General features: G+C 33.4%; 1 protein-coding gene across 3 annotated transcripts in view; it reads left to right on the top strand.

The window, feature by feature from the left end:
- Positions 1-16985, top strand: part of LOC150105225 (uncharacterized) — a 107050-nt gene extending 90065 nt beyond the window's left edge. Inside the window, exons 13-14 of one of the 3 annotated variants that reach the window (XR_016548565.1) lie at positions 346-817; positions 6461-6598. Coding sequence is in view for 1 of the 3 variants with exons in the window: in XM_090395545.1 (XP_090251671.1) it covers positions 6461-6688; positions 16467-16873 (635 nt within the window). In the remaining 2 variants the exon portion in view is untranslated. Of the gene's footprint in view, positions 1-345; positions 818-6460; positions 6689-16466 lie in introns of those variants that run through there. The other 2 variants (XM_090395545.1, XR_016548566.1) reach the window with 2 other exon arrangements.
- Positions 16986-17460: the final 475 nt, after the last annotated feature.

Raw genomic sequence — 17460 nt, 5'->3', positions numbered from 1 at the left:
CAAGTTTTTTTTAAGAAATGTTCCAAATCTTGAAATAGTAAATCTTTAAAAGAAATCTTATCCTTACTTGAAAAGGGGGAGGGGGAATTATCAACCATTAACATTTATAAATTGCTCTTCAGAAATGGTGAATATTAACTAGTTCTGAATATAATTGCATTGCTATCAGGATTATATTAATGCTTAAATTTTGATTTCTGATAACGAAAATCTAAAATTAGTTTTTATGTTAATTCTAAATTAAACCTGAATGTTTTTTAAACTTGAAGTTAAATTTGGTTTTTTACTTTTTTATTCATGTTTCATAAAATAAACTTTTTCTTTGTGTTTATTTTTGTTTTTCAGAGGCACAAATGGTTGAAAAGAGTATTTTTAATTTGTGCTTCTGGAATAGCGTAACTGTCAAGATATGTGTAATGGCCCACCAAATGTCAAATTTAATCACAGCCTTTCTTCCTCAAAATTCCAGTCATGTCATTTCCTGATAATTACATTCTTACAGTTTTAACATGTTAAATTTTCTGGTTCATGTAATCAGAAAAAACTGATGGCATCAACCAGTCTAAAAGTAAACACCTGCATAGAACTGCTGTGTGAAGTTAAAAAGTGTCACATGGCATGTGGAGGCTTTCCAAATTCAGTACAAAAAAAAAAAAAAAAAAAACTTTTGCCTCATCTGCAAGTGTTTGCATGTCATCAGACAGTATGTATAAGCCACTGGTCGTGACGGGAGGAAGTCGAGTGCTCTTGATATGTGCAGCACCCTTCAAGCCCGAAGTGTCCATGAGGCTGCGACATTTTTGGAGTGAATCTTAAGGTAATAAACTTTCTACTTCTTATTAATAAATTTTATTGAATTAATCATGAAATTTCTCCCAGACCAGTGATGTTTAACAAGGTTCTTTTAAAATATTTCAATACTTTTCTTAGTATTTAATTGTAAATTATAATAAATAGAGCTTTGTATTTCAGTTAATAAGCAAAGCAGGTCATAGAAGAAGTCTTAAATCTGCCTCCTTACTTTGTCTTTTGTTTTGAAAGACTTGTTCAAATCAAGTGTAGAAAGAACATTTCTTAGTCATTTTCATTTAATCACTTGCTGGATGGACTTGGTGGTAGTATATTGCAAAAATTACCCTGTTTCACCACCTGGCAAGAATACACAGTTTAAGAATGCAAAACAACTTCAGTGGCTAATCTCTAAAATCTAGGAAATCTAACTGAATTACTTAGTTACTCTTTTAAAAGATAGAGGCATTGCATTAGCTGCTTAGATTTAAAATAAAGGTTTTTGTTGTAATGTCAGGTAATATTTTTAAAAATAGATACTTGCAAATATAAAAAGCTTTTCTTTGTAATTGGATATTATAGATCATTCTAGAATTATTATCTCTACTTTCCTTGCAACCTTCTCCCTTCCTCAAATCAACATACGTAGTTCTTTATCCATTGACTTTTAGTGTCATTACTGTTTAAAAACCAGTTCATAATAATGCTCAGTTAAAGAAATTTGAGAACATGACCTGAAAGACGTAGTTCTTTATCCATTAGTGACACAAGCTGAACTTGAATCGTCTCCAGTATTAACTTGAGGTTTTGAAGGTGCAAATGTTTTTCAGTGTTTGCAAGCAAATATTTAGCAATAAGTTGCATTTGTTTTAAAAACACTTAGCCAAAAAGTGAGATGGTACAATAGAGGTATTTATTTCAACTTGTAGGAAGAGAAAGATAAATCCTAGTTCCATGCATTGGTGTTGCTGGGAAATTACAAATTTTGTCATCTCTATAACCAAGAGGATTTGGATTCATGTATCTTAAGGGGTGTTCTTGCTATTCTTAAAAAGCAATTTGTGCCTTTTAAAATGTAGAGATGAATGGATTAAAAGTATATAGAATTTTACAAGAGCTTTATTTAAAAAAAACTGAAATATATGCAGATTATTAAACTAAATATTTAATCCACTGGCAAGTGATTTGTCTTAAAGTAAGATTGGAATAATAAAAAAAAAAACATTATTTTAAATAAGACTGCATTAAAATTGAAAGGTTATTCTTGGAATCGGCATGTATACTCTAAAACACTTACAAATTTGTTATAAAAATGTTCAGATTTCAAACTGTCATTCTTCTGAAACAACCAGCCACCTTTGACTACATCCACAAGGCTGTGTGCAGTCAAAAGTATTTAAATGCTCATCATTCATACTGATATTTTATGGTTATTCATCTGTTGTGTGTTTATGTTAACCTTAAATGTGTCAATTACGTTATTTTGTAGGCTTTCGGCATTTAATGCTGAATTATTATAACCTTTCATTGCTTCTTGTTAAGCAATTTATATGGACTTTGCATACCAGATTGTCTTGAACATTCAACTTATAGGCAAGTTTTCCTGGCATTGCTCACCCTAAAATTCTAGTGGTCAGTGAACCATAGATGTATGGTATCTGTGTGGATGATTGCATGCATTCATGCAAAAAAAAAACTGGTAATGAAGTGGTGAAAATTGAGATGAGTCAATATTAGATTTACATTAACTCTAGGGTTAATAATGGGAATTTTATCACTTTCTGGTGAAAGCCACCTTCTGAGAGACACAATTCTCAGGTGAAAGCCACCTGAAAATTGTCTCTGAAAAGCTATGATTAGTTTTCATATGGGGGTATATGACAAGGTATGAAGGCTAGCAGGTGTGTGTGTGGGTGGGGGGGTTGTTTTTTGTTATGCAATAAATATTGGTTTTGTTGAACTTTTGGAGCTTTACCATATCTGCAATGAGATTACCTGACACCATGAATCTGTCATTACAGATTTATGAGTCCCACATGCTCTGCAACTTGCTTCATTAATTTGTTGAAAAAAATGCTTGCTTTACTTAGTTTTGGTGAACTAAAAGAATGACTAGCTATTTCACTCGATACATGCATAAACATCTCTATTCCAACATTTTTAGTATAATTAACAATTGATATGGTAGTTCATTTCTTAATAGCTTGTTTTGTATGAGGTGTGTCCAGAAAGTCTGTTCAGAATTTATTACCACATATGGGAGATGGGTTGTGCATGCATGGTAGCATAAAGTGATTCATTAATTAGCTATTGCCCATTTTACTTTTGTTCTGTTATTGTTTGTCTTCTGTGAATAATTTATAAAAATGTGGTGATAAAAATTAAAAAAAAAAAAAAAAAGCTGCTAGTTGCAAAGTTCGTGGTGTGATAGTTTGTTGGTGGAAAACAATGCTGCTGGCTGCAGAAAATTAACTAAGGTTTATAGGCCTAACTCAGTGAGTGACAGTAAGGTTAGGCAATGGTGTGGTTTGTTTAAAGAAAGGTGCAACAGTGTTCACGATGAAGAGCACAGTGGCTGGCAAAGTGTGTGATTTAGTGAAAAGAGTGAACACAAAATTCATAAATTGTCTCACAATTAAGGAAGTTTCTTTTGAATACCTGGAAGCTTCATGCTCAGTCATTCGTGAAATCATTACACAAAAGCTGGGATATGGACCTTTCTAGATGCACTTTGTAGGAAAATGAGAACCAGATTTTAAGGGTGGTGGAAACTACCATATTTACCTTCAGCAGGATGCCTTTAATGTTCCTTGTATCCTGATCAAGATTGAAATTAAGGAGCAAATATTGTTCGAGCTTTCTCATTGTAATTTTATTTGGAGTATAAATACTGAAATATGTATACATTAGTTGCATGGTGAGCCTTCTAAATTCTTACATCACTTTCTGTGAGTTTAATACATTTTTCCTGTTATGTATTTTATAAAATATATGTTGCATAATATTTTGTATTGTTATTATAGTTCTGATGAAATTTGACAAGCTGTGATTAACACTTTAAAGTTCTAATCACTGTTGAGTTCTTTACATATATACAAAGGTAGCATGTAAAATGCAGTATAGCCAGATTAGTTATCCACTAGTTTACTTGATTAAATCCTTAGTAAAAAGGCTTATGTTTGCAGTTCATGTCAGTTTGTTTAGTGGTATTGATTCACAACACAAGATTATGGAAATTAATATTTAACTTGGATGCTGATATTATATCCAGCATCTTCAGAGCACAAAAAGTTTTCACAGTACATGAACAGCAACAATTTAGTTAAGTGTAAATTGATACAGCTTGTTGATTTGGGGAATGTTTTAAACAAAAACAGTCTGACTTATGACTACCAATTTTTTTCATTTGATCCTGTGTGAAGGAATATCCAAGGAATGGTTATATCTATTTACCAAAAATTTGAAGATTGTCATTTTAAAATCACATCAATAGCTGGTTTTCTCTCTCTTTATCCAATAATAGATGGTACCAATTAGGACTTCAGCTCCTTGTGTTGTCTACATTTTTTTAAACTCGTCCAACTATTAACTGGAGGTATCTCTCAACAATAATAAAGCTACTCTTTTGTACTGTGAAACTTTTTGTGCTCGTGAAATATTAGCAAATAAGTTAAATATCAATTTTCTTATTCTAGTGTTGTGAATCGATACTGTTTAAACCAAATTAACATGATTAAATCCTTATAGTACAAATCAACTGTACATTAATGCAAGATAGCAAAGTTTTCAGAATTTTGACAATGTTATATTGTACCATCTGTATAGCAAGTATTTAAGCAACTATCAACAAGTATAGAAAGAATGTTCATGACTTGTTTTAATACTGAACAAGTGTTGAACATATACTTTCTAATCAGCTCGCTAAGGTAAACTTGCAGTTTGCATGTAGTAAAAATTTACTACAAGAATTTAAAATAAAAATTCTAAAACTATTCTTGTAGTAAAATTTACTACAAGAATAGTTTTAGAATTAAACTTCCCTATAAATGTACTATAATGAGAGTTGGAATGTAGCGAGACTAAATTCGGATTTTCGCTGGGGCTAAATGTGTACTAAATAAAAACTTGTGGGCAAGGGAATTGCATCAGTAAGCATTGCTGATTGCCTGCTTTCTTTGCATTAGCACACAAATAGTAGTTTAAAGATCAATCCCTGATGTACACCAGTGGTCACATTAAATTTGATATTCATGCCCACTTATACAATTCAATTTATATTCCAATCCCATATTCTCCAGTTTATACAATAGCTTTACATGTGGTATCCTATCAGATGCCTTAGCAAAGTCTAACAATATCATAGTGTATCCATTCTCTTTATTCAGCTTTGCTGTAACATTATAAAAAAATAAGCAGATTGCCTATCAAGTTTCTGTATGTGAGTTCCAGCTTCTCTAAAACTTCATTAGGTCAGTAGTTATATATTGGTTTTTGCATCTCCCTTTCACAATAGAGATCATACATTCTTGTAACAACTTGGGAATGAGGAAGTGATGGAGAGGATTCAGAGGCAAGTGACCAAGATGGTGAGTGGTCTGTGAAATATGCTCCCTATAAGAAGCGATTGAAGTTTTGTGTGTTGCACAAGTTAATTGATAGATAAAAAAGCAGGGATATGGTAAAGCATTGAAGTACTTAAGGGTTTTATAGAATTGATGCAGGGGAAATGTTTCACCGTTTGGCTAGAGGGAACAAAATAAGGGGTCCCCCCCTCCTCCTCCTCTAGAAGTTTAGTGAAAGTGTGGTTAGTAGGAATGAGAGAACTGGATTGTTTGCTTGTGGAGTTGTGAATGAGTAGAATGGGTTCCCAGAGTCATTTGAATTCTTTGTCTGTAAACAGATTCAAGGAGAGGTATGATAGATTATATGTAGATAGCTTGGGTCTCTCGCAGCAAGTCTTTGGGCTCTGTGGGGGTACCAGTACAATAATCTTTACTGAGCTGAGATTCCAGAAACATGTCAAGGGTGAACATTTCTTTAGCATACATGTTGATATCCTATCTGTCCCTATTGCTGAATTGAATCCAAGTTATGCAACAACTCTTGAATTTCATCTTTATGTATCCTTCTGACACAGGGCTACTGTCTGTATTTGTAAGTTTTTCTTTAGTTCATGGATCTTGCTGGAGTGACTCATTATTTGAACAAGCTTGTTCACTAAAGTTATTTCACATTCTTTTTTTTTTTCTCCTTTTTACTTTGAACAGTGATGAAATTCTTTTGCTTTAATCTGTACAGTACAATACTCATAAATGATCCCACTGTTAAATTTCCCGTTTTTAATCTGTGATTAATAGTGTGGAACATAACGAATAGTTTTTTCTTTTAATAAAATATTTAACTTTTTTCATTGCATCAAAAATCAACTGGAAAAAGTTGATTTTTGATGCATTCTTGAATCTGTTAGCATGCACTATGAAATGAGCTATTCTATTTTAAACTTATAACAAATTTTATCCTAAGTATTAAATAGATACACATGTATGTATTGACTGGTAAGAAATGGTCTGGGAGCAGCCTTTAAGATTGGCTAAAAAATTGATATTTTTCTGTATTTGTATAATGGACATGAATTAAATGGCATATATCATTTATGTTATACCATATACAGATGTTGATGACATTAAATATGTCATTAATTTTGACTACCCAAATTGCTCTGAGGACTACATTCACCGCATTGGACGCACAGGACGTAGCAATCGATCTGGAACTGCATATACTTTGTTCACATCTTCAAATGGAAGACAGGCTAATGACTTAATTTCAGTTCTTCGGGAGGCTAATCAGGAAGTCAATCCAAAACTCTTGGAATTGAGCATGTGCAAGATTGGAAGAAGTAAGTATTAATGTTTATATAATACATTGGAAATAATGATGACATTCTTTCTTTAAATTTAATTCATTACCATACGTTGGTACATGAAAATAGGGACGTGCCAAATATTCTTTTTAGCTTTGGTGTTTGGCATGTTTTTCAGATATTTGCTTCGGCTGAAAGAGGAAAATTTCTGTTACATGTGTGACAAACACAACCAATTGGGAAAATGTCTCCCCTCATTTTGAACAACCATTCCAATAAAAGGGTTTCTACTGTTAGTGAGTAAATTTATCCTGCAATACAATTTCTCAATTTCCTTCGGTACTAGCTGCCATATTCCTTGAAAGTTTTTTTTCTTCAGAAGTCAGAAATACTTATGAAGAAACTAGACATGCTACTCAAAAAAATGTTGAAAAATTCATTGTTAGTTCATTTTGATTATTAAATCCATAATTATTTTTTATTTCATAATTGAAAATAAGTGCCATTAACATCTTTGTTGCTTGAAGAAATCCGTGCATTTTTTTCTGATTTTTATGCTGTAGTGTTTTTAAATACAATGTTCTCTATTAATTAAATGAGTTATTATATTGAAATGGGGGATATTATGAATCCATCTATATTTTATAGTCGAATATAGAAAGAATGAAATTTTGAACCAGTGAGCTTATGAGAGACAGAGTAGCCTTGGCTTACATTATTTAAACAACATGAACTAACTGGCAGTGAATAAGATGGGGTTCAAACCTATTTTAATTTATAGATATGAGACCTAGCTATGTTAGAAATGAGGAGTTCAGATATATTAGTTTTGACTTGGGAAATAATTTATCAGAAAGGACTATGACATTGTTAGAAATAAAAAATGTGCGAATAGAACTACTTGGTATTGTAACTTAAACAGAATGGAAGAAGATAATTAGTCTTATTTAATGAAGATAATCAGTCATATTTGATGCAAAGATGGGTGAAAAGATTCAGAAAATTGAAATACATTTGTTGATGCAGATAATAGCTCAAAAGATCTAAATATTGGCGTATTCTCTATCTTCTCGAAGGTATACATCCAGAATTGATATATTCTAATCACTGCAAAACAGATTCAAATCTTTTTTTGCGTATACAGAGGATATGCTTTCTGCTTAGCCAAATTATTTTGGAAAGACTTTCTTTTTGTTGCATTTATTAATATATATTTTTAAATTATTCCATTCTGTCTGTATCATTTTCTTTTATTTCTCTAGTTTTCCCTTTATTCTTGGCAAATAAAGGTAACTGAATACTTAAATATAAAGAGCTAATAAGCTTCATTTCGGCGATATAAACATTATTTAAATTAAGGGGATATTAAATCCCACATCGGCGACCACTAGCGTGAGCTAATGCAAGTGACCCTAGTACATAGTACAATACCGGACAACTCGTAGCAAAGGTGGTGAAGATCTGATCGCTATTCTTAGGTATTTCCCATAATGTAAAAACACATTTCCTAGGAAATGTATGCCGATACTTTATAGTTTACTATATTCGGCAAGAAACTCTGATTCCAATCTTTGAGTTTCTTATTCGGTTTTAAAACAATGTGGGATTTAATATCCTCTTAATTTAAGTAACTGAATACTTTTATCATCCAAAACTTTTAAGATTCCTGGAGATTTCTCTTAGCTGTAATATTAAACAAATTAATGTTATGAGAGAGTTGCTCTAAGATAAGTCGCCCAAATTTTTGGCAAATTAATGCAGTCATATTTGTTCAGGTTAGAATCTTCATGGCCATGGCAGAATCAAAAAAAAAAAAAAAAATCTTAAAGGATCTGTAATGACTTCTAAATAGCACATTAGTTTTCTTCTATCTAATCCTGTGTTGAAGGGGGCATCCAAAGCATGGTCTGCCAATCCTGACTTGCCATGATAATGGTAGCGAATGTATTTATGTTCTTTCAGGCAGATGTTAACAGATCTTCCTGTCTGCCTATAGTAGGCCACATCAGTCACAAGGAACTTCATACACTCCAGGGTGTGCTAGAGGGTAAAGTTTATCCTTAGGTGAGCAGATTTGAGTTGCTAATTTAACGAGGTTTGAATGTGGTATCAAGGCCGTGTTTCATTAGTACTTTGGCTATCTTTTCTGATGTACCTCTGACATAGAGAATATAAATGGTAATGTCCTGTCCTTGTGTATTTTCCCTTTCTTCCTTCTCTAATACACAGGAACACGTCACCATTTCTATTTCTTATGCCAGAAGAATAACCATAGGTATACAAGAAGATTGTTAACATTCACTACCATTATTGTGGTAAGTCAGGACTGGCAGACCATGCTTTGGACATCCCTTCACACAGGATTAAATGGAAGAAAACTAGTGTGCTATTTAGATGTTACAGATCCAAAACATTTATTTATTTTTTTATTATCGAGTCAGCAATGGCTATGAAGAATTTTCCTAACCTCAACGTTAATTTTCCAAAAATTTGGAACTTTTTTTAATCTCAGTTTTTACTTCCACTGTAATTTTTGAAGTTGTTGGATAAAATTCTTATCTCTATGTATAAAATAATGAAATGACTTGGAGGACCAACCATTGTGATGATGCATGAGTGAAAAGCAATTGTCTGTCATCCTCCTTACCCAAACATGTGGATGAGTTAATTTTTTCTAGTCCACAGTCTGTTGGCTTGATCTGTGCAATCAACATTGTGAGTTTTTGTGTGCAGGCAACTGTTTAATAAAAACTGATATGCAATCACTGTATGTCATTTGATTGCAAACACTAAAATCTAGAAAGATGAGTAACCAATTTGAGAACTTGATGAATACAGGTAAAATTCGTTTAATGCATCATTGAGTGAAGAGGAATGGCCCTTGTTGATGGATTCCAGGATCCCAAAATAATTTCAAAGGTAGACTGGGAAAGCATGCACTAAAAAAAATTATAATAAAAATGCCAATTTACTAAATTTCATGTAAACAAGAACTGAATCATTATTTAGTATCATTGCAGAAGTTTGGCATGCATCATCAAATTCCTGACATGTACTCTCAAGGGGTGTACAGGATATGATAGTACTACATGAAAAATTTACATCAGTCTGTTACTTCTCAAGACTCCAACATTATCAGATTTTATATTTCTATTGTCTAAGGCACTTTGTACCATATCAGTCCACCTATATCTTGGTCTTCCTATGGGTCGTTTTCCTGGAAGAGAACATTTGCTTTGCTAATCTTTCCTCGCTCATTCTGTGACCATACCACCTGAGATTAGCTCTGCTAACGCATTCCTGGATGCTGACAATGTCTAGTTCTTTCCTAATATCCTCGTTTTTAATATGATATTGCCATTGATGCCATCTGTTTACGCCTCTAATCTTTCTCAGGACTCTCATATCTGTAGTCTTTGGCCAAGTGTTTTACTTCTGACCCAGCTTTCAGATCCATAAGTTAAAACTGGTTTGAACACTGTCTTGTATATACAGCTAATTTAGTGTTCTGACTAATTTCTCTTATTCCATGTGAATTTATTCAATTGACTTCCTACCATACCAGCTTTGTTGATTCTGTTGTCTATTTCCACATTTTATTTACCATCTTCACTAATAATAGTGCCTAAGTAGCTGAAATGTTTTACTTGTTCCACAAGTTCTCCATTCACAACACAGTTGACATTTTCAGCGATTCTACCTATTTTCATTGTCTTTGTCTTTTTATTGCTGACCTTCATACCATGTCTATTACAACAGTTTTAGTTAGGGAATCTTGCAAACTTGTAGCGGATTTATTTAGAAGTATAACATCGTCAGCATAAAGCAAAGAGCATACGTTAACATCTCCAATTTTGATATCATGTTTAATACCACTTCATAATGTGATCCATTTAGATAATGAATAAGAGAAGGGATAATGTACATCCTTGTTTGACACCACATTTAACATTAAACCATCTTCCTGTACTTCCTTCAATTCTAACTGCTGACTTACAACTCAAATAAAGACTAAGTATTGCTTGATATAATGCCCAATTGACACCATATAACTGTAGCGTATTGAATAGCTTCTCACCTTGTCATATGCCTTTTCCAAATCGACAAAACTTAAATACAGATCTTTGTTATATTACCATGTTTTTCAACTATTTGTTGTAAAATGAAGATCTGATCCTGACAACCTCTATTTGGCCTGAATCCAGCTTGTTCTTCACCAAGCTTTTCTTCCACAATTCTTCTCAACTGTTTCTTCTCAAGTATACTGGCATAAATCTTTCCAGGAACACTCAGTAGGGAATTACCTTCTGTAATTCTCACATTCAGTTTTATTTCCCTTTTTATATATGGGTACTATTAGAGCTCTACTCCGATCATCAGGGATTCATCCCTCTCTCCAGGCCTTCTGAACTATGCAACTACCTTACCTTCATCATCTACACCAATGCCATCTACTGCCGAGCACCACCACTATTTTCACAGACAATCGCAAGCATCCATGTCCACTGCGGGATTCGAACTCGCAGCATTTTGGGTGGAGAGTGGATATGCTCTCCACTCGGCCAGCCTGGTACATCTTATGCCTTCTCCTGATCTACAAATCTGTGATCCTTTGATTCTCTCTTGCTTTCTCAAATAAAAAAGTGAAAATGTGATCCTGGCAAACATTGTTTTGGACTAAACCCAAATTACTCTAGCAATTTGCTTTATCCTCTTCTGTATCTTACCCAAAACACTCAGTTGAAATATTTCTCATTCAGTTTTATTTACCTTTTTTATTATACTGTGAGAGCTCTCTTCCAGTCCTGGAATAATTCGAATATCTAACCAGATATCTAGAACTCTAAAAATACAACTTAATATACTAACCACAGAAAAGTTTCTCAATATTTTCTTGAATGACACTTATAACAATATTTATAAAAAGTAAACCAGTCTGTATTATGTACACAATTGTGGAATTATGGAAACACCTTAACAATATTCTTACCAGTAATGTAAGTTGTGCACAGAAGCATTAAATAGCTCTTGACATTCCAAGACATGACTGAGTCTAGCATACATCAATTTTTGCAAATTGACGTTTGTCATAATTTAGTTTTGTAAAACTAAATGTTATAACAAATTAAAGTAATACATCATTTTATTTTTACTACACATTACTCATTATACAGAACTATCCTTTTAACATCGGTTAAAAATGTTCTGTGAATACCTTGCCATTTATTACATAAGGACTTGATATGTTCTGTGGTATGTCTTTTTCTTTTCTAAATAGTCATAAAGAGAAGGCCATTCATCAATAAATCAGTGTTTTGATGTTGCATCATAATCTCCTTTTCCATTGCCCTGCTCTAGTAGACACCTACTTAATGCCTAAATGAATGCCAATAGTTGAATTCCAGTAACGTGACTACTACTTGTCCCAATTCTTTTGGTCTTTTTGGTGAATTCTGGTAAAAGGTATATAATTTTTTCAATTTCATCAATGGGTCGGACATTCTTAAATGAATTCAAAATAGCCAGATTCAAATTATATGCAATGTGATGTGTTGTAAGAGCTGGAAGGTAGGCATAAAATGAATAAAGAGATTGAGTAGGAATTATAGACACATTAACAAATTGTTCAACTCCTCGTGAATTACAGAAAGAACTTTCAACTATCAAACATCTCGTGAAATTAAACGGCTTCTCCGAAAAAAAGTACACATCTGTTACATTGCTACAATCCAATCCAGAACAACAAAGAATCAATACTTCAAGTTCCAATTCCATATATTTCCAGGATTTCAGAACCAATTTCAAGAATGCTGAAGAAAATGTGATTTAACAGCCACTTATATGCCTATTAACAAAATATCCACCTATTTCCCCTCTTCTAAAGATAAATGCTCAACTATGTCTCTGCCTGGTGTGTATCAAATTCCTTGTAACTACAATCTGTCCTACTTTGAACAAACAGCACACTCTATAGAAAAAAGAATTCAAGAACATCAATCATACATTCTGCACAACAAATCCAGTAAGTCTGGATTGGCTCAGCATGGGATAGACAAGCTACAACATCCTCTGGTCCAAGACTCTCCTTCTACACAGATGTCACTATAAATTTGAATGCCTATTCAAAGAGTACTGAGGCCTTATTTCAACGCCCTAATTTAATCGAAATGACTATATCCTTATCAAAAATATGGGAAGGTTTAATCCGGATAACACATCAAAATATATTTATTTACTTTTTTTTTTAATTGAGACTTTTATTTACTACATTAGTCTAATGATATTTTTATGTAAAATTGTGAATTAATACCTCTAATTTAGTCATCACTTTGAAATATTTCCTCTCTTTAATGCTTAGCAATGTAACATCACACTGCTTGTTTTACTTTAATGATCAATTGTTGGTATGTAGCCACTGAAGATAGTCTGTTAGTTTCAGACTGAAATATTTGGCAAATATTAAAATATTCTTGTGTTAACGTGTATAATTCCTAATTATAACGTCACAAATGTCCCTAAATAGTAGGTTGATGTGGAAGAAAGCAGTATGAGAAGTTAGTCAATGAGCTCAGAAAAATCCTAGTGAGTTCATTCAATATGTGGCAAGTAGAAGGAAAAATGACTGGGAAGATTATGCTAGTTTATGACACTGACAGATTGGTATCCAGTGCAGAGGATATGTTGGTGTATTTCATCCTTGTAAATTAGGGGATGGTGGGGGAGGGATTGGTGAATGAGCAGGAAGTATACGAGGAATTAGACTTGTCAGTGGGGCTGTATTGTCATGTCTTGAGGGAATGCTTTGTGGAATTAACGACACCTTTGGCACAACTATTTAACGTATCTTGCAACAGGACAAGTTCCAGAGGAATAATGGAAAATGGGGGGAATTGTTACACTCTGAAAAGGGGAATGATAAGATTGAGCCTGCAAATTATAGGATAATTTGTGTCGGGTTCAGGCATTAGAGAATATGGGGAATACTAGGATTTAGAAGTGGGTTGATAATAGCAGTATTCTTTATGGGGGTCAGCATGGGTTTGTTAGGGCGATGTCATATTTCAGCAATCCCCTTACATGTTACAAGGTGACATCTCACTTGATAAAGGAGATGCATATACAGTTGTCTATGCATCTAGGATTTGATAGACTGCCATATGACAAACTAGTAAGTAAATTAAAACAGATATTAAATACCTAGCTAGTGAGTTGGCTAGCTGAATAGCTTCACAACTAGGCTAATTGTATATACGGTGTGATAATCACCGTGAAGGAATTGAAGTAGAATAGTGTAACTTGCATGTTATTCTACATATTCCTCATGAAAGGTTATATACACTTTTTACAAAATTGCTGCATAATTTGCAATCCTATTGGAAAAAAATCTTTCTGTTGTTGCACAAACCAGTCCTCAGCTGCAGATATGACTTCATCTGTGGTAAATTTTGTTCCTTTCAAGTGTTTCTTTAAATTTGGTAATAAGAAATAGTCAAATACAGCCAGGTCTTGAAGGGTGGGTGAGGCAGACATTAAAAGCCCAAGTTATGTATCGTCTGTTGGGTTTCGTGAGCAGGTACACTATCCTGGAAAAGCAACATGCCTCTGTTCAGTTTTCTGCACCCTTTTCCTGCAATACCTCAAAAAAGCGACTCTTACAGAGTTGTTGAATAAACTGCTGCTGTAAGAGTTGCTTTTTTGAAGTACTTGGCAGGGATTACATCATTCATATCCCAAAAGACAATAGCAAGAATTTTCTCTGCTGAATTTTGGATTTGGAACTTCTTTAGCAATGGAAAAAGTTTGATCCTCTCCATTGACTGCTGTTTGGTCTTTGGGTCATAGTGATGAAGCCATATTTCATCAACAGCCACAATACAAGGCAAAAAAATGTGCACCTGATTTCTCAAAATGACCTTAAATCCCTTGAGATGACAGCACACGTTCTCTTTTAGTTGGCTTTCAAACATTTGGGGATCAACTTCACTGAGTTTGTCACTGGCTAGGTGTTGGTGGATAATGACCCTAACTTGTTCCCTGCATATCCCCAGTCTTTGCAATATTTTTGACTGGTATTTTTTTATCATAAAGGATCATGGCATGCACTGCATCAATTGTTTTCAGGTGTGATCACTTCAGAAGAACTTCCTGACCCTGCATCTGTCTAGGGATGCTCAATTTTAAACTTGGCAACCAATCTAGCAACTGTTGGATATGGTGGGGCACAGTCCCCTGAAGTCTCGCACATGGTTTGAATCTCAGTTGCAACATGAAAAACTTGATGGCCTGCACCTCTGTCTTCGAATTTCTTCAACACTTCTGATATTGTGTCCTAAAAGAACAAATTATTACAATTTGATTAAACATGAGTTGAAGAGTTTTAATCAGTTTCTTTTGTTCTAGGTCTGTATCCAAACTTTTCAGAATAGTGATGAAAATACTTCATGTGCAGACTTTATTTTCTGGCCAAAGAGAGTGTGCTGCAGCAGAATTAAAGCAATAATGGACAAAATCATCCTCATTTGAAATATCTATAGATGCATCTAGAAGCCTAACTCTACTAGACTAATTCTTGTTTAATAGTTAATATGCCACTTGAGACTGGCTAAATTAATAAGTTAGCATCGTGTGTAGTTATAAAAAAACAATTCTTCCTCTATTTCATTGGCAGCTGTGATCAAATGACTTGACAGTGAATGAGAAGTAAATCATGCAAAGAAAATATATTTTGATTGCATTTAGAACTTAACTAAATAGTTGCATTGCTACTGCCTACATTAGTCATTAATAGTTATTCATTCATCGTATATTATGTTTGTCATTTTCTTCTCATAACACTGGGTTTCATATGTGAATCCTATCCTAAAAGTCTCTTGTCCTATGGTAAAATTGTATTACTGCTGTTATGCTTAAATAATCAAAAATCTTGCTCTTGAGACCATACAAAGCCTATCACTTGGATAGGAGCTTTGTCTGGTCCAAGCCTGTGGTGTGGGAACGTAATCCAGGGCCTATCGGTTAGATCATGGATACACCATCTAGCCTAAGTGGTGAATTAGAGATACTGTGTTGATAGTATTTTGGTACAGCATAGATGCATATCAGTATCTTAACATAGTGTTTAGTATTCAGTGCCTGACTTTTTCCTGGTTCTCTGATGAAACAGGCAAGGTGGCCTTATTAATTAATTTGATTACAAAACAATTGATTAAAATTCATTTGATAACAAATTTGTTTATATGTAAATACTAAACCTTGTACCATATGCATATTTTATATACTCATTTATCTCCTTACAATTATCTATCCATATATCAATATTGTGCCATAAAACCACAAATCAAAATAATTATTCCAGAATCTTTTAGTTTTTCTGCCTTATGAGGGTACATGATGATGAAAGTCTTCCCAAGACTAGCTAGTTTTACATTGTGCTTCGCTTTTTTACATTTTTCTCTGAATTCTCTAAGCGCACGAGATGGCTTACTTGCCAAGAACATATGCTTTATTCTTTTTCTTGACTGTTTCTAACTTAAGTCAACCTGGAATACTTAGTTTTCTATGTAAACCTGATATACAAAAGTCACAATGTCATCATGAGGCAAGTGACAATAAAAGAGCGAGTTTAGAATGCAGCTAACCCACAGAAATATTTTCAGGCATGCATTACCCTTGGTATTTATTTTAGGTATTAAAATAAAATAATAAAAATAACCATGTTATTTTGTTCGTATTAATTTAATTTTGAATACAGTCCTATGACATTACCAATGCAAGTTTTTATTATTGAAATCTCCCTTCTTATTTGTTTTTATAGGTTATAATAGATGGAGAAATTATGGCAGTCAAGGAAACAGAAGAGATTTTGGAAGAAAATCTGGGTCTCAAGGTACATTTAACTCAAAAAATGGATATTCACAAGTATCTCAGGGTGCTTTCAATTCAAAAAATGGAGGTAGTTATCCACAAAGAAAATTTGTAACTGCCACTGGGACCACTCCTGCAAATGGGTTTATGAATAACAGTCAGTATGGCAATATGAAGAAATATGGAAATAGTTTTCAAGATGGTACTGCACAAAACTGGAACCAAAATAAAAATGGACAGGTAAACTACCAACAGAATGCATCCAATGCTTACAGCACTCCGTTGTCTTTGAACAGCTTTAATTCGCAGAAGACATACATTCCATCATCAAATAATCATACTTATTTTCAATCATAGTCATAGCTTTTTAAATTATTAGTTAATGTTCACTCAGACTGTGATACATTATTTATTTGTAACCGTGCAAAAATCGATTTGTCTGTTTATTAAAATATTACTCTTCAGTTTATCAGTGTGTCTTCATCTCCCAATTCATTAATATCCTATTATAGCTATGGTGTACATTCAGAATTAAAAATAAATTCAAGTAACGTACAACTTGAGTAAAGTACTGGATTTTTGTTTCTCGCTTCTTGGATTTATATTTAGCCTTCATAAGCAGAATTGATATAGCTGTTCTTCTTTCCAAACAGTAATTCAGTTAATTGCAAGTATTGGGACATGGCAATAAATGTTATTAATACTTTATATGCATTAGTAACAGTACAAGATAAGTAGGAATTTTTATCAGTATTCCCTTCCCTCTAAATACCTGCACACAGAAATCCGAGTAATACAAGGTGTTATGCATCGTGTATAGTTATACATCTGCTTTATTGTATATATTCAACTCTTACTGTAGCAAACACCTAGCCAAGCTAGACGAGGGAAACACCGATTCTTTAGCTGTAGGATTTCAGTAAGTTTAATGACTAAATTCACTA

This window comes from Typopeltis vanoorti, chromosome 7 (assembly GCF_054136105.1).
Source record: "Typopeltis vanoorti isolate ZY-2024b chromosome 7, IOZ_Tvanoo_1.0, whole genome shotgun sequence".
Lineage (NCBI taxonomy): Eukaryota > Metazoa > Arthropoda > Arachnida > Uropygi > Thelyphonidae > Typopeltis > Typopeltis vanoorti.
This window is presented reverse-complemented; position numbering and strand designations above follow the sequence as displayed.